We start from the raw sequence: 22984 nt of genomic DNA on the forward strand, positions 1-22984 counted from the left end.
CATTTACTGTAGACAAACCACACATGTAAACGGTCAATAAAATACAGAAAAAAAGGTACATATTTACTACACAGTGTTTGTACTGCCAAGAGAGAAAGCTTTGACTGCAGAAAAAGAATGCAGTAAAAATACCAGTTTTGAACACAGCGTAAGTGTAGTTATTATAACATCATTATTCTAACCAGCTGGAGATTATCTATAGAGGACTATAATACCTGCTGCAATGTAGTCCAGCCACGCTCCCATTATGGAGAGGCAGTTTTCTGTGTATACTGTACATAGGCAGAAAGCTGCCAATCAGTGGTGTGGGTGGTGTTATAGTTCTCTGAATGCGGAGCACCGTATAACACCACCCACACCACTGATTGGCAGCTTTCTGCCTATGCACAGTATACACAGCTGACAATCAGTGGTGGGTGTGTGGTTGGACTATATTGCCGCAGGTTTACTAGTCCTCTATAAATCTCCTGCTGATTAGATATAGTTCTCTGAATGCGGAGCACCGTATATCTAATCAGCAGGAGATTTATAGAGGACTAGTAAACCTGCGGCAATATAGTCCAACCACACACCCACCACTGATTGTCAGCTGTGTATACTGTGCATAGGCAGAAAGTTGCCAATCAGTGGTGTGGGTGGTGTTATACACATTCAGAGAACTATATCTAATCAGCAGATTATAGAGGACTAGTAAACCTGCTGCAATATAGTCCAACCACACACCCACCACTGATTGTCAGCTATGTATACTGTGCATAGGCAGAAAGTTGCCAATCAGTGGTGTGGGTGGTGTTATACACATTCAGAGAACTATATGTAATCAGCAGATTATAGAGGACTAGTAAACCTGCTGCAATATAGTCCAACCACACACCCACCACTGATTGTTAGCTGTGTACACTGTGCATAGGCAGAAAGCTGCCAATCGGTGGTGTGGGTGGTGTTATACAGGGCTCCACATTCAGGGAACTTCTAGATCTGTTGCAGATAAAAGTTTTTAATCAAAATTGCAACATCCAGTAAAGTAAGTGATATAGTAACTGAAATTAGGGTCTCCTAGATCATGATGCTCTTAAATAGGTTAGCAAATACCCTGTAAGATAAAGGAACACAAAATCATTTTATCTGTAAAGCTCCTTTCAATAAAAAAAAATAAAAAAAAATAATGACACTTCTAGGAATAGAAAAAGAACATCTTGCAAAATATGAGTACTGTATGATGACTGTACAATACAAAATGTCTACAAAATTATTTCTCAGCTCAGAGTAATTGACTACATTTTTATAATGCGCCAACACTGCCGCATGAAGGGCACAGTGACATTTTGACATTTTTGAAGTGGCATCGCATTAATAGAACATGAAAACTATTCAGACTCACTGCAGACCACCAATAAGGAATACTTTGTTATATACACTGTATAGCATTATGTGCTATAATAGACAGAATAGGGAGGACACAAACTGGAATAAGAATCTGACAGCACAATTTACAAAGAAATCACCAGACAACAGAGGACCTTTTATGATCTATCAAAATGACCTCCTTTGAAAAAGAAATAATTTATTGTCTATAGAAATAAAAACTCGCGACCCTCCCAAATTTCTTGGCATCAGTCACTATTTTTAATCAAAATTCTACATGTTTGGGGCTTAAATTTGTCTATTTAGAGAGACTCACACATAGCATTTTTGAGGATTTAGAAGGGTTATTTTCCTGTTTTCTTCCAAAACATACTGAGACCAGATGTACAACAAGAAGGACTTGGGTATTCTTATTACAAATAAGCTGAGCAGCAGCACTCAATGTCAGGCAGCAGCTGCTAAAGCAAACAAGATTTTAGGGTGTATAAAAAGAGAGATTAGATCCCGTGATCCCAACGTATTGCTACCCCTCTATAAATCACTTGTAAGGCCACATCTGGAATACGGGATCCAGTTTTGGGCTCCACATTTTAAAAAGGACATTCAGAAGTTAGGGTATGACCGCACTTTGCGTTTCCACCTGCGTTTCAGCTGCTTTTTAGGTCCGTTTTGAACTGCAGCGTTTTCATGCCAAAAGGCATGCGTTTTGCTTTTCTTTATTGGGCGGCACGGTGGCTCAGTGGTTAGCACTGCAGCCTTGCAGCGCTGGGGTCCTGGGTTCAAATCCCACCAAGGACACCATCTGCAAGGAGTTTGTATGTTCTCCCCGTGTTTGCGTGGGTTTCCTCCGGGTACTCCGGTTTCCTCCCACACTCCAAAGACATACAGATAGGGACTCTAGATTGTGAGCCCCAATGGGGACAGTGTTGCAAATGTATGTAAAGCGCTGTGGAATTAATAGCGCTATATAAATGAATAAAATTATTAATTATTATTATTAATAGTCTATGGAAAATGTAGATTTCTAGACCGCACTTTGCGTTTTAAAACGCTGTGTTTAATTTGCATAATTTGTGGCAAAAACCATGCGTTCAAAGAAGCAGCATATCAATTGTTTTTGCCATTTCTGCAGCGTTTTGCTAACATTGAAGTCAATGAGAAATGGCAAAAAACCAAGAAACTTCAAATTTCCTGCGTTTTACCTGCCTTTTTAGGTGCAGAAAACATGCGTTTTGGACAAAACGCATGCTTTTCTAACACTAAATTAATGGAATCATATGTCCCTTTACACACACACATAATCCGACAATTAAATTAAAGAAAATTATGATTTTATTGCTATATTAGCATTAAATATTATATAACTGCTATAATTTCATGAAATAAAACTTTTTTCTTTATTAATTCAAAAAATATATATGTATTGGGTTTTTTTTCTCTTTTCATTCTGACTGTGTAAACTTTATTTAGCAGTGTCTTGATGTTCAAAACGCATCTGTCAAAACGCAGGTGAAAAAGCATGTAAAAAGCGCTGAAAACGCATCTAAAACGCGGTAAATACGCATGCGTTTTTAGCGCTAAATTTCTGGAAAAGGCAACTTTTGCTAAATCAATTAAGGAAAAAACGTGCGTTTAGAAATGCAAGTAGGACGACGCAAAGTGCGGTCATAGCCTTAGAGTCAGTTCAATGGCAGTCAACTAGACTACTACAAGGAATGGAAGGCCTCCCATATGAGGAGAGGTTGAAAAAGTTAGATATGTTTAGCTTAGAAAAAGACATCTCAGAGGAGATCTCATTTATATGTATAAATACATGTGTGGTCAATATAAAGGACTGGCACATGACTTATTTCTTCCAAAGACAATACTAAGGACCAGGGGGCACTCACTGCGAGTGGAAGAAAAGCGATTCCAACAGCTAAATAGGAAAGGGTTCTTTACAGTTAGAGCGGTCAGACTGTGGAATACACTATCACAAGAGGTAGTAATGGCAGATACTAGAACAGCATTTTAAAAAGGGCTGGATGATTTCCTCAGTACACAAAACATTGTTGGTTATAAATGACTTAAGGCTACTTTACACGCTGCGGTATCGGTCCCGATGACGCTAGCGTGCGTACCCGCCCCCATCTGTTGTGCGACACGGGCAAATCGCTGCCCGTGCCGCACAACATTGCGCAGACCTGTCACACATACTTACCTGCCCGGCGACGTCGCTGTGACCGACGAACCGCCTCCTTTCTAAGGGGGCGGTCCGTGCGGCGTCACAGCGACGTCACTGAGCGGCCGCCCAACAGAATCGGAGGGGCGGAGATGAGTGGCCGGAACATCCCGCCCACCTCCTTCCTTCCTCATAGCGGCCGGGAGGCAGGTAAGGAGAGCTTCCTCGTTCCTGCGGCGTCACACATAGCGATGTGTGCTGCCGCAGGAGCGACGAACTACATCGTTACTGCTGCAGTAACGATAATCGAGAATGGACCCCCATGTCACCAATGAGCGATTTTGCACGTTTTTGCAACGATGCAAAATCGCTCATCGGTGTCACACGCAGCAACATCGCTAATGCGGCCGGATGTGCGTCACAAATTCCGTGACCCCCAACGACTCCGAATTAGCGATGTCGCAGCGTGTAAAGCCCCCTTTAGTGACCAAATGTAGAACTGGTGAAGGAAGGTTGAACTAGATGGACCTAGGTCTTTTTTCAACCTAAGTAACTATGTTTGTGTATGGGGTTTTGGTTTCTTTTTAGCCTTTTGTGTTTTTCTTTCTGTGTCGCCATTAACAATAAGTATACAGCTAGCAATGAATTTCTACTAAACTAGTGGAAAGCTGCAGCACCTTTACCAAAGTGGCTTCTGCCGCTGCTTACAGTATGTCAGTGACCTGTCGCCTCTGTTTGAAATCTCAGCAGTGATCTGTCACTCAGAGACTGGATGCAGTCAGAATGGCTGGGGAATCACAGACAGGGAGGACAAGACCCATTGTACAGTCCAGCCCCTGTGCATCAAAAACTAATTAGCATAAAACTTCTAAGGCTGGGGCCACACGGGCACTACTGCGATCCACTTGCATGAGACTCGGCTCGTGCTGGCAGTACAGCAGAGCCGAGTGTCATGCGTGTGTCCTTGCAACTGAGGTCCGTTCGTGCGAGCAGACCTCAGCTGCGGGGGGCGGGCCGGCACTCAGGAGAGGAGGGAGGGATTTCTCTCCCTCTCTCCTGTGTAGCCGGGTATTGCCATTCTCGCACTGCACTAGCAGTACACCGATGTACCGCGAGTGCAGTGCGATTTTTCTCTCGCCCCATTCACTTGAATGGGTGCGAGAGAAAGAGACTCAGCTTACAATCGCAGCATGCTGCGATTGTTTTCTCAGTCCGATTAGGGCTGAGAAAATAATCGCCCATGTGTGCTGACACACTGGCTAGAATTGGTCCGAGGGGAATGCGATGTTTTATCGCACTCCACTCGCACCGATTTTCTCGCCGTGTGGCTTAGCCCTAATGGTAATTAAAGAATTGGCTATAGCTTGGACAATCCCTCAAATACTGGGACTTGTCCAAGAAAACAACAAACCCTCAAAGATAAACTAAAAAAAATGGCCACTAATTGTGTTCATGCATAGATTATATACACAATATATATGATCTTATGCATGGCCTATGCTCTGGGATGTGCACCCGGCCCTTGCTATAAGGGACGATTCAACAGCAGTATTTACCTTGGATCAGCTGTGCCCGGTTTTTCTCCCTTTGCTACATACTGTATATATATATATATATATATATATATATATATATATATATATATATATATATATATATATATATAATATTTGTATACACACACACACACACACACACACACACACACACACACACACGAAACCAGAAGTTTACAACTAAAAAGATACATATAGATGTTTTTCTGACATGAAATCATAAATACATACACACACTATAGAAGGATTTAGCACGTGCCACCATGGGGGGGACCCAATTTTCAGCTCCCGTGACATGATCGTGGGTCGCCGATGGGTTGCTATGACAGCAGAGGGTCTTGTGAAGACCCTACTGTAGCCAGCCTTCAAAGGAGACTGTGATTTCTATTTACAGCAATGCTATGGCATTACTGTATATAGCACAAGGTATCAGACGATGGCAGGTTATAGTCCCCCTAAGGGGACTATTAAAAACAGTGCAAAGTACAAAAAACGTTTTAGAAAATATGAAATGAAATAAAAAAAAAAAAACAATTTAAATCACCCCCTTTTGACCCATCAAAAACAAAGATGATAAAAAATACACGTATGTGGTATCGCCAACTTCAGAAAAGTCTGATTATACAATGACAAAATATGAAAATAATTAACCTGATCAGTAAACAAAAAGTTATTTGGGTCGCTGAAATAAAAAAAAAAAAAAATGCTGTAATAAGCGATCAAAAAATTAAAATGGCATCAATAAAAACATCTTGCCTCGTAAAAAAAAAAAATAAAGCTTTCACACAGCTTCATCAACCGAAAATATCACGGGTTTTGGAAATTGTCGACAAACCAGGAGCTGTGGTATGATCAGACCATGTCCCTGTAAGGTCAGACACAGCCATTACACAGTATATAGCAGGAACACATAAATAAGATCTCAGTACAGGAACATTTTCTTTAAACACATCCAATTTTATTAAAAGATCTATTGATTAAATTGACCTTTTTTTGTGGGAGAAGCACTTTAACTAGAGGGGTTAAACCAGTAAAATGTATGTTGGGAAGTAGACAGTAGAAATGCTTAGCATTTCAATAAAGATTAGCTTTGTTTGTCTTGTCTACAGTGAGGGTTGTTATAAGCGCTGAGAGCAGAGAGCCATTCCCACTGCGGACTCGCTTCACCTGCTTACAAGTTCTGCATCCGCAGCTCGCTATACATTCGCTTCTGTTAGCTGCACTATTAAAACAGATATTGCTTTAGTAAAGCATGCTGACAATTTGAAGAATGGCTACAGGTGCAGGAATTTTGTCTAAGGCGGTCATACAAATTATGACAATTTAGAAGTACAGTTTTAATATATAGAGATTTTTTTTTTTTAAGTAAATTAAGACCTCACTAGGCAATTCTTTTCCAGTAAAGATGCTATAGAAAAGCCCTGAAATATACCTGTTGGCTTTCTTTGGGTTTGGTCAATAAAACTACAAAATTAAATGAGCACCAATATATTGTTTTCCTGGGAAGCAAGAAGTAATTTAATACTTTTTGTGTAAAAACAATGAGTCTGAGGAACTGCTACTTGTAAGGCTACATCCATTGTTTTAAATCAGTCAGGTCCGTCATTGCGACACAACGATGGATCCGTCATTTTTTAGATGTCAACTGATGCAGTGGATGTGTTATTTCACAGGATTCCGTTCACAGGAATCCTGTGAAAAAACTGATCCGTTGCATCCATAAGGCTAAGTTCACATTTCCGTTGATTTGTATCAGTCACATGCGTCGCTTGACGCATGTGACTGATGCGCTGTTCAACGCTGTACAACGGATGACAAAGAACAGAATTCTTTGTCGGATTCCGTTGTGTGTGGGGGGCGGAGTTCGGGGGCAGAGCCGAGCGGGGGGCGGGGCCAGGCGCTGAGGATGTCAGTGGAAGTGCTGCGGTCTGCATGGCTGGGGACAGGTGAGTGTATCTGTGAGTGAGTGTGTGTATGTGCATGCATGTATGTATGTATGTATGTATGTATGTATGTATGTATGTGTGTGCACATGCAAAGTGCGGGAGGGGGCGGAGCCGAGCGGGGGGCGGGGCCAGGCGCTGAGGATGTCAGTGGAAGTGCTGCGGTCTGCATGGCTGGGGACAGGTGAGTGTATGTGTGAGTGAGTGTGTGTATGTGCATGTATGTATGTATGTATGTATGTGTGTGCACATGCAAAGTGCGGGAGGGGGCGGAGCCGAGCGGGGGGCGGGGCCAGGCGCTGAGGATGTCAGTGGAAGTGCTGCGGTCTGCATGGCTGGGGACAGGTGAGTGTATGTGTGAGTGAGTGTGTGTATGTGCATGTATGTATGTATGTATGTATGTGTGTGCACATGCAAAGTGCGGGAGGGGGCGGAGCCGAGCGGGGGGCGGGGCCAGGCGCTGAGGATGTCAGTAGAAGTGCTGCGGTCTGCATGGCTGGGGACAGGTGAGTGTATGTGTGAGTGAATGTGTGTATGTGCATGTATGTATGTATGTATGTGTGTGTGTGCACATGCAAAGTGCGGGAGGGGGCGGAGCCGAGCAGGGGGCGGGGCCAGACGAGGGTGTCAGTGCTTGTCTGCATGGCTGGGGACAGGTGTGTGTGTGTGTGTGTGTGTGTGTGTGTGTGTGTACATACATGTGCGGAGTGCGGGAGGGGGCGGGGCCGAGCGGGGAAGTGTCGGCCTCCCTGCACACGTAACCAGCCTAAATATCGGGTAACAGCAAAGCACCCGATGTTTACCTTGGTTACCCGATATTTACCTTGGTTACGGGCCTACACCGCTTAGCGCTGGCTCCTTGCACCGTAACCAGGGTAAATATCGGGTAACCAACCAAAGCTGGTGACGTGTGCAGGGAGCCAGAGAGCATGCGCAGCGAAATCCGACGGATCTCGCTGCTCAAAAAACGTTACATGCTGCGTTCCCCCCGCCCGGCGGTCAGTCGTTCCACGACTGATCAGTCGGGCGGAGGGTGCAACGCAGCATCATCAGTCACAATCCGCTGCTCATACAAGTCTATGGGAGCAGCGGAATCCGCTAAACGGATTCCGCTGTTTACAAGAGCAGCGGATTGTGACTGATAGATTTTAGCGGAAATGTGAACTTAGCCTTACATCCGCTGTGCGTCCGTTTTTTGATGTATCTGTCGTGATCTGATTGTGTTTGGGACAGCATAATGGGTGTGCCAAACATGCTGGGCATGCTCAGTAGAGCATGATGGAATCCAGCACTGGATTCCGTCGTGTGACGGATTACAGCGGAATCCAGCAACCTTAGACAGCCATTATAGATCTTGACGGATGGCGATGGAATCCTGCGCAGTGCGTTTTTTTGCTGCTCAAAAAACCTTACATTGTGCGTTCATACCGCCCGACGGGAAGTCACTCCACAACTGATCCGTCACGCGGCAGATGCAACGCAGGGCCATAAGTCGCAATCCGTCCTTAATACAAGTCTATGGGGAAAAAAACGGAACCCTGCTAAATATTTTCCAGGATACTGTAATTCCTCAAGGCGACAGATTGTGACTGATGCAAAACAACGCAAGTGTGAATGTAGCCTATAATGACCCCTTTGGAGGTAATTGCAAGGATTGTTACCCCATCATCTAGGCTGCAAAGATACAACTTACACAAATTACGCAGGGTCAACGGAAAAATATCATCACCTTCATTTTACCGCTTTTCACTGGATTGCCACCTTACAATAAAAATCTAAAAATTAGGATTACAAGAGAGGAAAAAGGCGAACTCCATCCGTTCTGAAGAATTCCTAGTTTGCTACTTCCAATAGGTGGCACTAGAGTTCATCTTCCTCCCTGAAGAGACAATTTGAATAGTTTGTTGTAAACATACAAGCACATCTACAAGAATGGAGATCAAAAGGTATGGACACAGTATAAAGTATGTTATATAAATGTTACCATGGTATCAATCGCGGTTAAGCAGATTAAAGGTGAAATCGGCCAATGCGAGAATAGATATACTTGAGAACAGCCTGGGAGAAAATTAAAAAAAAGGAGCGAAGGAAAAAAGCATATCTGCGATAGTGAAAACTTCAGATAGTTCGAATGTAAAGGCTGCTTTACACGGTACGACCGATTGTGCAATTTCACAATCGATCGTACCCGCCCCCGTTCTTTTTGCGTCACGGGCAAATGGCTGCCTGTGGCGCACAAAGTCTGTAACCCCCGTCACACATACTTACCTCTCGTGCGACCTCGCTGTAGGCGGCGAACGTCCACTTCCTGGAGTGGGAGGGACGTTCGGCATCACAGTGACGTCACACGGCCGCCGGCCAATGGAAGCGGAGGGGTGGACATGAGCGGGACGTAAACGTCCCGCCCACCTCCTTCCTTCACATAGCCAGCGGCGGCCGCATGACGCAGGTGAGCTGCTGTTCATCGTTCCCGGGGTGTCACACGGAGCGGCGTGTGCTACCACGGAAACGATGAACAACTAAATTAAACGATATTATGGAACCTAGCGAGCAGTACACGACTCACGATTTGTGAGCGATACTGCGTCACTGGGAGGTGTCACACAGGCCGGCATCGCCAGCGATGCCGGATGTGCGTCACAAAAACCGTGACCCCGACGATCTATCGGACGATAGATTGTCTGGTGTAAAGCAGCCTTTAGACCCTCATTTTGTCTGCTTTTAGAAAAGAAAGTGCTTCTTCATCAAACACATAATGCACCACAATAGGATGTACACCATCTTTGTAATTGGCCGGATGGTAGCGTCCGACCAGCAGTTACTCTACTCCTTAAGGTTATCATGAACAATCATTTCAGAATATTAGTTTCTGAGTAATAGACCCAATGTATGTCTGGTTAGGCTATGCCCAAGAGTACTGTAGTTTTGATATTTTGCCATAAAGCTTCCAGTACAGACAAAGGGAAAATAAGAGCATTCTTATCCCAGATTCCCACAAAACCACAAAGCATAAGAGAACGATTCCACTACAGCTGCAAGAGGAATTACTTAGCTCACATCTAATTAATCCGGTTACATAGCTATGGAAAAAAAAAAAAAAGTTCCTCTAAAAGCGGAAACACATTCTCCTGTGTTGCAGATCACATGGGTGACCACTACTCCACGTCTGATAGCCAGTGTCATTAGATTTCTCTATCAAACAATTATTTCTTTAGTAACAGTAAAATCAATTAAAAACAATGGCTGTGTCAAGGTCAGACTGATGACATCGATGAAAAATCCAGGTTCTCACATGCCGAGGCAAATTCTATACTTGTTTATCTAACAACTGTCTAAGGCGAAGGAGTTTCAAGTTCAGCAGCAGGAACCAAAACCTAAGCAGACATTCACAGAGGCTTCAGGGCTTCTGTAAAAAGAGAAAATCACACTACCTTATTTAGTTTGTAGCCATACTGTGCATTCGCTGAAGCATTTTTCTGGTAGTTTAATACTGCCAGTACAGAAAATAGAAGTGTAAGGCTAGGTTCACATTTCCGTCAATTTGTATCAGTCACAATCCGCGGCTCTGGTAAACAACGGAATCAGTTTGGCGGATTCCGTTGTTCCCATAGACTTGCATGAGCGGCGGATTGTGACTGATGATACTGCGTTGCATCCTCCGCCCGACTGATCAGTCGTGGAACGACTGACCGTAAGGCGGCAGGAACACAGCATGTAACGTTTTTTGAGCAGCGCAATCCGTAGGCTTTCGCTGCGCATGGTCTCTCTGGCTCCCTGCACACGTAACCAGGGTACACATCGGGTTACTAAGCAAAGCGCTTTGCTTAGTTACCTGATATTTACCCAGGCAACGTGTGCAAGGAGCCAGCGCTAAGCGATGTACGCTGGTAACCAAGGTAAATATCGGGTAACCAAGCAAAGTGATTTGCTTAGTTACTCGATATTTACCCTGGCTACATGTGCAGGGAGCCCGACACTTCCCCGCTCGGCTCCGCCCCTTCCCGCAATCCACATGTACACACACATAGAAACACACACACACACACACACACACACACACACACACACTCAGTGGGTGTGGCCTGCTCCATGCGGTTAGAAACAGCCAGCGTCCTGAGGATGACTGCTCCCCTGCAGTCCCAGAATAGGTGGTCCCTGATAATGACTGCTTCCATGCAGTCCAGGAATTCAAGGACTATGGAGGAAAGAACAGGTGCATAGGGTCTTAACTGATAAAAACAGTGAAAGGATTAATAGGGTGCAATCACCTATAGATGTTGTGAGAAGTCACAACACCTATTGAAGCATAAACGCTGGAGGAGACAGCTGCGGACCCGTAAAATGGAAACAAAGACTTCTATGGGAAATCGGGGATCATCGCCACACTTGTCACCATTCAATCCATGCAGTCCAGAACAGGGGGTGTGGTCATGCCCTATTATCAGGGTGCTGTGTTAGTAACTGCATGGAGCAGGCTACACCCCTGATGTGCAATGTAACATTCCAGAGGGGAGGGGGAGCAGCAAAGAGCAGCTCCAGCGTCACAATTAATTTCAAGTGGTGTGAGGATATGGAACAGCATTGCCCATCTCATCTTTACTTTATGAGAGCATGGTCAGTAGAAGAATTTTATATCTTTCCAAAGTACCCCTTTAAGTGATCAATTGACATGTCTTTTTGAAGTTGTGAATAGGTAATATAATAACGTGACATTTACAGCAGCATGAGCCACTACAAGTATCATGATTAAAGGGGTTATGTGGTACTTTTTTATATTATAAAGGAGAACAGCAGGATATAAACAAAAACAAGAAACATATGCTCACCTACCAGACCAATTCCCGTTCTCATTGGTCTCCTGACTTTTTTTTCTAGTGAGCTATGTCATGTGTTTAGCTGAAGCATTCATATTCTGTCCAAAACGTGATTATTTCTTCTTGTTTGAACAAAATGTGAAGGCCGCAGTCAATCAGCGTTTCTGATTGGCTGCAGTGGTCATGTGAGGTCCACTGCCGGGATGAGCACCCAGGAGAGCAATGGGGAACACAATTCATTCATTGCGGAACAAAGCCAATCAGGCAAGTGATGATACATGAGATTTATTTTTTAATTTGTTTTTTTGTTTTTTTTTTTACAAACGTGTTAGATGGGATATGTGATGTTAGTTATCTGTGGAAAATCTATCTTATGCCTAATAGACTGAATAACTGCAGGTTGTCATCAGATATGCAATGTAAAGGGTAACACTAACTGCTAAATCATATTAAAATCTAATCATGTATGATCTGAAGGCCGTATCCGAACAGCACTAAACAAAACCGGCTACTAATACATATATATATTATATATATATTATACGTATACATACACACACACACACACACACACACACACTCTACCATCTTGTTTTTCTGTTATATGTTAAAGAACATTTTAGAAGCGTCTTCTGGTAGGTTTAGTTTACTTTAAAATCTTATTTCTCATGGTTCAGTGTATTTTGAGATCACATTCACGTGCCCTGCTTTCATTTGTATTAATATTTAGGGAGTCCGAACACTGGCATATAATCCGAACAATTGTTATGACAAGTGTGAGGCAGGACCGCTTCAGTGTTCTACATAAATGTGTCTGTGTACAATACTGTCACAGTGAATGGAGACAGACTAGCAAAACTACAGGTCTGAATATTAGATTTAAGGAAGTACAAAAATGTACTCCCTCAGTCTGCAGGTGAATCTACAATTTGTGGAAGTAGAAACCTTGGTATTTTCCCACCCTGCAGGTGATTCTTGAAGACATGAAGGTGAAATGCAATGACATCTGGAAGCATGGTGGAAAATATGTCAAAGTCTATAGCTGGAGGATGTATGATTGGGGGCAGAACTCTATAAGGAAGGATAAGATGTAAATTTCCAATTACCTCTCTCAGTCGGTTGATGAACAAACCACGGAAGATAATTTGCTTGGTTTGATTCAGTCAAGTAGAACATAAAATATATCTACAGGGAGCACTTGGGCAGCAGCGACCATAATATCGTAAGTTTCAACGTAATATTCAATAAAGCATTGCAAAAGGGAAATCCAAAAACCTAGCACTATAGGAAAGCTGATTCCAACAAATTAAGGGTAGAGATTAAAAGGGTTGTCCACTACTAGAACAACCCCTTCTGATTCCACGTTTTCCCCGGTAAAATAAAAAAGCCTATACTCACGACTGCAGCCAGTGCGGTTTCAGGCATTGTGTTCCCGAGGCTCATGTGAGGTTGTCCTTCCCAGCAAATCTCCCAGCTGAGAGACGCTCTACATTTTACTTGGACTAATAATAAGTTAAAATATTTAGGTATCAACTTATGCTCTCCCTCCTTTAACCTAGTTGAGGAAAATATTAAAGACCTCATATCATCAATTAAACCTGACATTGATAGAATGGTCCTTCTAGAATTGTCTTTGATTGCTAGAATAAATACCTGCAAAATGTTGTTCCTGACCAAAATACTGTATTTTCTTAGATGTATCCCTCTTTATATACCCAAGTCTAAGCTATCCTTCCTTCAATCTATGCTATTCAAATTCATATGGGCTAATAAAACCAGGCACATTCTTCACTATAAGTCTCAGGATGCTGGATTGGGAGTCCCCAACCTTTCACTGTATTATAAGGCATGTTTGGTGGCTTCTCTTAAGTGTTGGTGGGACACAAAGTCCATGGATGTGTGACAATAGAGGAGTTTACAAAATCTCACTCCACCAGAAGACTTCTAGAGGCTGATTACCTCAGGCCCTCTCCCTGTGACAAGAGTCTTCCTGTTATGCAGAATTCCTTGGTGTTGTGGAGAAAGATGGGGAGAGATCACCTCAACATCCCACTCGACTTGATCTTCCTGAAGAGTCTTGAACACTTAATTCCTGATATTTCTCTTTTGCAGTGGAGTTTCTCAGGGGTTGAGAACTTGGGCGATTTGTGTGAAGAGACTATTGTGTTCATTTGAGAATTTAAGAAAGAGATTTTGTCTCTCGAAGCAGTGTTTTTATCAATATTTGCAGGTGAGGAGCTTCGTGATGTTCTGTCCGGCAGCCAAGACACATAGGTCCCCATCTATATTTCAAAGATTTATAACAGCTAAAAAAGGCCCAACTAAAGGCCTGTCGACTGCATATAATATATTTAACTCACCGCCGGTTCAAGAGAAATTGTCATTTATGTTGAAATGGGAACAGGACTTGGGTGTGTCTTAAGGGGGCTTTACACGCTACGACATCGCTAATGCGAAGTCATTGGGGTCACGGAATTGGTGACGCACATCCGGCCGCATTAGCGATGCCGTTGCGTGTGACACCTATGAGCGATTTTGCATCGTCGCAAAAACGTGCAAAATCGCTCATCGGTGACATGGGGGTCCATTCTCAATTATCGTTACTGCAGCAGTAACGAAGTTGTTCCTCGTTCCTGCGGCAGCACACATCGCTCCGTGTGACACCGCAGGAACGAGGAACCTCTCCTTACCTGCCTCCTGGCCACAATGCGGAAGGAAGGAGGTGGGCGGGATGTTCGTCCCGCTCATCTCCGCCCCTCCGCTTCTATTGGGCGGCAGTTCAGTGATGCAGCTGTGACGCCGAACGAACCGCCCCCTTAGAATGGAGGCGGTTCGCCGGTCACAGCAACGTCGCCGGGCAGGTAAGTATGTGTGACGGGTCTGGGCGATGTTGTGCGGCACGGGCAGCGATTTGCCCATGTCGCACAACAGATGGGGGCGGGTACCCACGCTAGCGATATCGGTACCGATATCGCAGCGTGTAAAGCGGCCTTTACCCATTAGAACAGGGGTCTAAGACTTTGGGTTGCTCCTCATGTGTCAACCACCACAACCTTAGTAAGAAAATACAATTAAGATGGTTTCTTTCCCCAAAAGGCTATCGTATGTTTATCCTTTGTACTCTCCCCTCTGCTGGAAAAAATGTGGGAATATGGGCACGCTCCTCCACGCCTGGTGGACTTGCCCAAAAATCACCTCTTTTTGGAACCAAGTTTTCTCCCTTATAACTAAATGTACGATGGTTCAGCTTCCCCCAGACCCGGCCATGGTGTTGCTTAATATTGGAATCTCAGACCTACCAAAAGAGATTAGATAGATCTGCTCATTTATTTTTATTGCAGCTAGGCAAAGCATTACTGCCTCGTGGAGTCAACCCACAGTCTCATCCCTATGGGAAGTCATAGATAGAGTTAACAAAGTTATATGAATTCACCCTCTCTTATAACCCTCAGAGACGTACCACTCTGGAGGAGCGCTGGGCTCTTTGGTTGTCTTCACTCTATGCTTCACTTCCTCCCTGAGACGTAACGTTCAACCTAAGGTTTAATCTGGCCCCCTCCTCTGATACTAACCCTTCTTAAGGCTTTATGTAGATCCTAAGGCGGTTTCCGAGTGGCATTACCCCTACTTCCCCCCTACCCCTCCCTCTCTCCCCTTCCCTTTCCCTCCCTGCCCCTTCTCCCTCTTCCACCTTTTCCTCTGCCATTTTGCTGTTATGACCTGATATCTTGGTTGTGTAAAATGTGTAACTACTGTGGCTATTACTTGATATCTCGTCATGTTTTAAATGTAAATGTTTACCCTGTTATTAAAAAATTTAATAAAAACTTTATTGCTTTAAGTCTATAGCTGAAGGATGTATGATTGGGAGCAGAACTCTATAAGGAAGGATAAGATGTAAATTTACAATTACCTCTCTCAGTCGGTTGATGAACAAACCAGGGAAAATAATTTGCTGGGTTTGATTCCGTCAAATAGAACAGATAATATACTATATCTACAGGTCCGTGAGCACTTGGGCAGCAGCGACCATAATATCGTAAGTTTCAAAGTAATATTCAATAAAGCATTGCAAAAGGGAAATCCAAAAACCTAGAACTATAGGAAAGCTGATTCCAACAAATTAAGGGGAGAGCTTAAAAGGGTTGTCCACTACTAGAACAACCCCTTCTGATTCCACGTTTCCCCCAGCCCCAGGTAAAATAAAAAGCCTATACTCACCTCCAAAGCTGGTGCGGTTTCAGGGCTTGTGTTTCCGAGGCTCACGTGAGGTTGTCACCTCATGCAAGCCCCGCATCCAATCAGCACCAGCTTCTCTCTCCCTACTTTCAGACACAGGAGCAATCAACAGGAAAAGAGCAGCAGCTGCAGCGCTCTCTTCCTGTTGATTGCTCTTTTGTCTGCGGTCAGGGAGAGAAAAGCCGGTGTTGATTGGACAAGGGTCATCAGAGGAGCCCTGGGAACGCCATCCCTGACACGTTTTCGAGTTTTCAACATATCTCCTCACATGTCTATGGCATTGCAATTTGTTTTTAGAACAAAGTCAATGTTTTGGAGTGGCTATCACAAAACCCTGATCTCAATCCTACTGAAAATTTATAGGCAAAGTGAAAAGGCAGATGCGAGCAAAGCAACCTACAAACATGGCTCAGTTACACCAGTTCTGTCAGGAGGAATGGGTCCAAATTCCTACCAACTATTGTGAGAAGCTTGTGGAAGGAAATACAAAACGTTTGACCCAAGTCATACAGTTTAAGGGCAATGGTACCAAATACTACTGAAAAGTATGTAAACTTTTGACATTGCAGAAAGTAATAAAAATTTCTTAAAACATTCTCTCTCTTTCTCTCTCATTATTCTGGCATTTGGCAAATATAAATAATTTTGGTTCCTAATTGACCTAAAATGGAAAAGGTTTATTCTCATTTCATGTCAGATAGTGAGAAAAACATGCAGATGTGTCTTTTTAGATAGTGTATGTAAACTTCTGGTTTCAACTGTATTGAGAATGGTAAATAATATAAAAAAAAACCAAACATTGTGAAATTGCACTTTTTTTGCAATTTTACAGCACTTGGAATTTTTCCAGTTTTCCAGTGTGATAGAATTAAGGCTTTGTGCGCACTAGACCGTTTTACCCGCGGATTTACCCGCGGATTTGCTGCGGAAATTTCTTGAGAAAGGTATTAAATCTTTCTGCAGACATCTCCCAGCAAAACCTATGGAAAAAAAAAATAGGTGTGCGCACGCTGCGGATTTTTCTCAAGGAAAGTTTCTTGAGAAAATGTTCTCGAGAAACTTTCTTGAGAAAATGAGCATGTTCATTATTTCCTGCGGATTACCCCCGGATTTGCACTTATCCATTCATAAAAATCCGCAGGGAAAAATCTGCGGGTAATTCGCGGCAAATCCGCATGCGTTTTTGCCGCGAATTTGGTACGGATTTTTTCCGCAAATGCAAGAATCTTCAGCTCCCAGAATGTCTCAAGAAAGTTTCTTGAGAAACATGACATTTCTAGTGCGCATATAGCCTAATAGTGTAATTCTAATGCACAACTTAACCCGCAAAAATCAAGCCCTCATACGACTACATGGTAGCAAAAATAAAAATTTATGGCTTTTGGAAGAAGGGGAGGAAAAAAAGTAAACAAAAAATGGAGACTTGCCAGGAGGTGAAGGGGGTTAGTTATTATGGGACAGGAGCAAGAACCACATGTGGGGTTTGGTTGTTACTATTTTTTTTTTTTTTTTTTTAAAGCTATGGAATTCCCATCATACATATTTATAGCATATCCACATGATATGCCGTAAATGCATTACTTCCAAGCATGGGTCATTTGTTCTGACCATGAAGTTCCAGCTGGATCCACTCATTCTCGGTTTGGATATGGCAGCAGGCAGGATGAGGGTTGAGAATGACTTTTCTTTATATGGCTGCGAAACCTGTGTCTATCAGACATGTGCGGAATATCCCATAACTATCTAAGGTGGAAATCCCCTGTCTGTCCTGCAGGTTGCAGCATCATTTGAACGTGTCGTATGTACGTAGCGGATTTCTACCCTCGCCATGAGCCCTTATATAGCCATCTCTCAGATATAGGATAACATTAAAGCAAGTCTACACGTTTTTCTTGAACGGGAAGATCCAGAAAGGCTGCCGTAGTTGTTGGACACCAAGTAAACAGCAGTTATTTATTGACTACGGTTAGGGCATATGTTTATTCAGCTGTCTGCTGTGACACAGAAATGTTTAATTTTCCTGAATGTGCATGTTTGTCCTGGTGCTTCACGGCTTCATGAGATCGTTCTTGTTTGTCTTCCAGCATAGGTGATTCACACCTTGGTTTTGCTGCGAGCTAATTTGCTTTCCATTTCATTGTCTAATTATGCCGCTAACTCCATGTAAGAAAACATTTGCGCCTGATTGATAGACGATACCAAATTATCCACCGGCTTTTCTCTACAGAATCCACGGAAATAGGTTGCATGCAATTTATCCATGTGGACATTTTGCTGCACGGCATGCAAATTGTTATTTCTTCCAGCACGACCTTTGGTTCTTAATCCTCAACTTAGGGTGTTCCAATTTACCGTCAATACCAAAGTGAGCTGTCAACCTTTGGGGAAAACATTTTGTCTAATAATTTTTGTAAATCGGGTTTCATTAACAATTTTTCACTGTTTACCTTCCACCGGACTCTGTGTTGCCTTGTCTATTGCAGGTGGAAAAACGGGTTGGGCAGTAATCATCCATTAGAACGGATCCAAAAGCAATCTGTTGGCAAAAAAGTTGTCCATTTTCAAAAAGCTGATTTCAGCTGGATCCATTTTTATTTATTTTTTTTTTTTTAATGCTGAAGTCAATGGAAAACGGATCAGTTAACTGATTGCTATTCTTCTTCCATTTGAACTGATAAAATAAGCAAAAAACGGATCCTTTACCAAACAGAAGATAAATAATGTGCTGCTGGATCCGTTCTAACGGATGATTAACGGAGGATGTGTGAGTGAGCTCATTACGGAGTCAGCTATTTTATTCTGAACTCCTTTCACCTGATTCACAGACCAAATCAAAGTTGCATGTGCAGGGAAACAAAAAGCCTATAAAAAGAGTGCAACATTGTTAATGAAACCAAAGTGCAAAAATTATTTATTGACATTAAAAAAAAAAAATGGTCCCCAAAAGTGGATAACCCTTTTAAGCAAATTAACCCGTCTGAATAGGACTAAGGGTATGTGCGCACGTTGCTTTTTACCTGCTTTTTTGCTGCTTTTTCTTCTGCGCTGTTTAATGCCAAAATGGATGTGTTCTTCTATTCAAGCAAAGTCTATGGGAATTTGGGTTTCTTGTTCACACTATGTTGTTCAAAATGCTGCCTTTTTGTGGCAGAACTTTGGTCAAAAACTCAGCTTTGCAGTGCAAAACCCAAATGGCAAAAACAATTGACATGTTGCTTCTTTGAAAAGCTGAGTTTTTGACCAAAGTTCTGCCTCAAAAAGGCAGCATTTTGAACAACATAGTGTGAACAAGAAACCCAAATTCCCATAGACTTTGCTTGAATAGAAGAACACATTCATTTTGGCATTAAACAGCGCAGAAGAAAAAGCAGCAAAAAAGCAGGTAAAAAGCAGGTAAAAAGCAACGTGCGCACATACCCTAATGCTTGTATGTAACAATGCCACAATGATAGTGGATATTGTGATGACATGTGTGTCGAATTTGCAATCTGTAAATCAAACATGTGTGAACTTATTTAAAAGGGAACCTGTCACCACTTTTTGCTCTATAAGCTGTGGCCACCACCACTGGGCTCTTATATACAGCCTTCTAACATGCTGTATATAAGAGCCCAGGCCGGGGGTATAACATAAAAAAACACTTTATAATACTTACCTATCGGTCGCGCGGTGGGTCTTCGTCCTCTTTCTGAAGCCTGTGTGCATGACACGTCTACATCAGACACACTCGCCGGTCCTGCGCAGGCGCACTACAATACTTTGATCTGCCCTGTTCAGGACCTGAATGCCGGCGAGTGTGTATGACGTTGGACCAGTCATGCACCGCGGCTAGAGAAGAAAGAAAACAAACATGGCCAAAAGAGGCGGCGCCGGACAACGGAGACGCCCATTAGGCCCACCGCGCGACTGTTAGGTAAGTATTATAAAGTGTTTTTTATGTTATAGCCCCGGCCTGGGCTCTTATATGTAGCATGTTAGAATGCTGTATATAAGAGCCCGGTGGTGGTGGCCGCAGCTTATAGGCCAAAAAATTGGTGACAGGTTCCCTTTAAAACTGTGCATGAAGATATAAAGATGCTTATCTCTAGGTTTCACCATTTCTATTGGGCAAACTACAAGCGTAAATGTTGAGCACATTTTCATTTTTATTTCATTGACTCCTCAGAGGAAAATCAATAGTAATTTTGTCTGCGCTTCAAAACATTCAATATTTTTCCCCAGAGGTAAAACACATCACAAATAGAAGTCGTCGCAGGAACCAGGGGCTAAGGCTAGGTCCATACCAAATGGTTGCCATTTGGCTGAGAATATTCACATTTTGTTTACCGTACTTCCATTTGGCATATACATCCTATCCGTGGACCCCTCATACACACAACATATGGCAAAAGAGTGCCCTTTTGGCACAAAATGGTAAGGAAAAAAGTATGGCAATGTACAGCTACCATGTACTTTACAGCTGCTCTGAGCAGTTTGTTTTTTCTTTTATTTCTTATGTACTCAGAACAGCTTTTCCTTTCATGTCTTACACACAGAAGGGACGAGGAATGGATCTGTACGAGTAACAGAAATACACCATGTTAGGAGAGGCTTGAACTACACAAAGATTCAGAGGCAATGAAACAAGACATCTCAACAATTTTCTCTAATGCCATATTATGAGAAGATACAAGCATTCACTCAATCTCTAAAATAAATGCATCAAAATAGGTGCTTTATGAACTAGTCATAAAAAAAAATCAGGAAAGTTTTTGTTTTGTGTTATTATTAGAATAATATAAAACTAGTGCACTGCTAGAATTGCTCTGAAATAAATTTTGTTATTATTCGGTGCTGGACAGAAGAAACTGGTTTATCACCCACGCTACCGTCAATAAGGAGCATTGTTGATTAATGATAAATTCTTTATTCCATAGGTCGACACATTTCTGGGATCCAGTCCCCTTCTTCAGGACCAAGAAAATCAACAAATTTGGTCCTGAAGTAGGGGACTGGATCCCAGAAACGCATTGACCTAAGGAATAAAGAATTTATCATTAATCAACAATTCTCCTTATTGGTGGTAGCGCAGCGTTAAACCCATTTCTTCTCTCCAGCACCGAATATCAAACTATGTGGGGCTGCGGCAGCTACCATAATTTCTGATGCCTTTATAGGAGTTGTGCCTTTCCACAACCCTGCCAGGTGAGTGTTATCCTTCACACACCGCTACTTTTAATCTGGTAAGACCCTATTACGCTCTCTCTTTCTAGTTTGTTTTATAAAGTTTGTTAGATTAGTCCAAGGGGATATTAAAAAAAACAACAATAAAACAAGATATTGAAACTCACTAGAGATGAGCGAACCCGATGTTGGTACAAACACAGACTTTTCCAATAAAACAGAGTTCGGATTCGGTGTTCGGGTGATTTACATATGCAAACCACTCGAGCGAGCGAGAGGTACACTCGGTGCTCAGAGCAGTGCCAGCCACTTGCAGTATTTGAATGGCCTGCACTGGTGGTAACAACAGCATGATCAGATGTAGAGTGCACTCAAAAAAAAAAATCCTGCCCACTCTCCCCTGGAAGTGATCTGTTTATGGCTGGCTGCATGTGGGCAGAGACCCATACTGCCCAATTAGTGACTTGAAATTAAGTTCAGGTCAAGTCTGGGTCCAAAACCGAACTTTAAAAAGTTCAGCTGGACCTGCAGAACCCGAACTTCCATGGGTCCACTCATCTCTAATACTCACCTACCGGAACCCTACCACTGCATTGTTGCCTGTGTACCCAGACAGTATCCTCACTGCCTCTTCTGGGGAACATCACGTGACCGCTGCAGCTAATCAGCAACCACTAGTCAACTGCAGCATTAAGATTTTGGGCAGAGAGACATTATTTCCTCGAGAGTGGCTGGATTTTGAGGCCTGAAGCCGCTTACGTGACGTCCTCCACTGGACAGAAAGAGGAAGCGAGAACAACAGCTGGGGACACAGGCAACGGTGTGTCGTGATTTAGATAGAGAAGTATCCTCTGCTTGTTTTTTTGTTTAATACCCAGATGTGGCCTTTTTTTAGTATAGAAATAAAAGAGTTGGACAACTAATTTAAACAGTTGAGAAGCCGCTGATCCCTTGCACAATCTTTATCACTAGATCGGAGAAATACATAGAAACTAATGTATTTATTTCTTTATTTTACGCACTTATGTATTAATCCCACAGCACTTTACAGACGGGATGCATTATTGTCCCCATTGGGGCTCACAATCTAAATTCCCTATCCATGCCTTTGGAGTTTGGGAGCAAACCGGAGAACCCCGAGGAAACCTATGAAAACACAGGGAGAATATACAAACCAAACTGAATGCAATCCATACTGAATAAGCCTTCATAACCGGCAGCCACGGAGCACATACCCAGAACTCACTGTAGTCAATTGTTTACGTCTACACAATGAAACTAACAGCACAATAGCATTTCATTACATTTATAGTAAAAACCATGGGTGTAAATGATTCAGATGGTATTAAAGAGAATAGCCACATGACTGACTGAGACAACTTCTATGTACAGGTTTGTTAGTAACTTGAGCAATAATGACAACATTACTTGTTATCAAAGTCCAGTCCCTTGATCCAGACTCCAAATATTTCTACATTAGACTTTAGAAAGCTATTAAAACACTTACCGGAGCTTCAATGGTTTCTTGTGTGTCATCCAACATTTGGACTTTGAATGGATAAGATTTGCCTTGCGGTGACAGAGGTGGTTTGGTTCCATGTTCTAAAGTGCTGATCCCGGCACTCTCGGGAGCACCTAACCGAGAGGCTGCTGTCTGCTGCTGCTCTATCTCCCCCATCCTTTGTAAATCCTCTAGTTCTTATCTTGTGCCACTGTGAAGAAGAGAGACCAGTACATTATTGG

The 22984-nt window shown here is 42.9% G+C and overlaps 1 protein-coding gene across 5 annotated transcripts in view; it reads right to left on the minus strand.

Annotated features, from left to right (window-relative positions):
- Positions 1-22984, minus strand: part of FARP1 (FERM, ARH/RhoGEF and pleckstrin domain protein 1) — a 292161-nt gene that overhangs the window by 205426 nt on the left and 63751 nt on the right. For all 5 annotated transcript variants that reach the window (XM_075336730.1, XM_075336728.1, XM_075336727.1 and 2 more), the window contains exon 2: positions 22749-22953. In XM_075336730.1, the coding sequence (XP_075192845.1) occupies positions 22749-22919 (171 nt within the window). In that variant the 5' untranslated portion in view covers positions 22920-22953. The remainder of the gene's footprint in view (positions 1-22748; positions 22954-22984) is intronic.

This window comes from Anomaloglossus baeobatrachus, chromosome 2, assembly GCF_048569485.1.
Source record: "Anomaloglossus baeobatrachus isolate aAnoBae1 chromosome 2, aAnoBae1.hap1, whole genome shotgun sequence".
In the NCBI taxonomy this organism is placed as follows: domain Eukaryota; kingdom Metazoa; phylum Chordata; class Amphibia; order Anura; family Aromobatidae; genus Anomaloglossus; species Anomaloglossus baeobatrachus.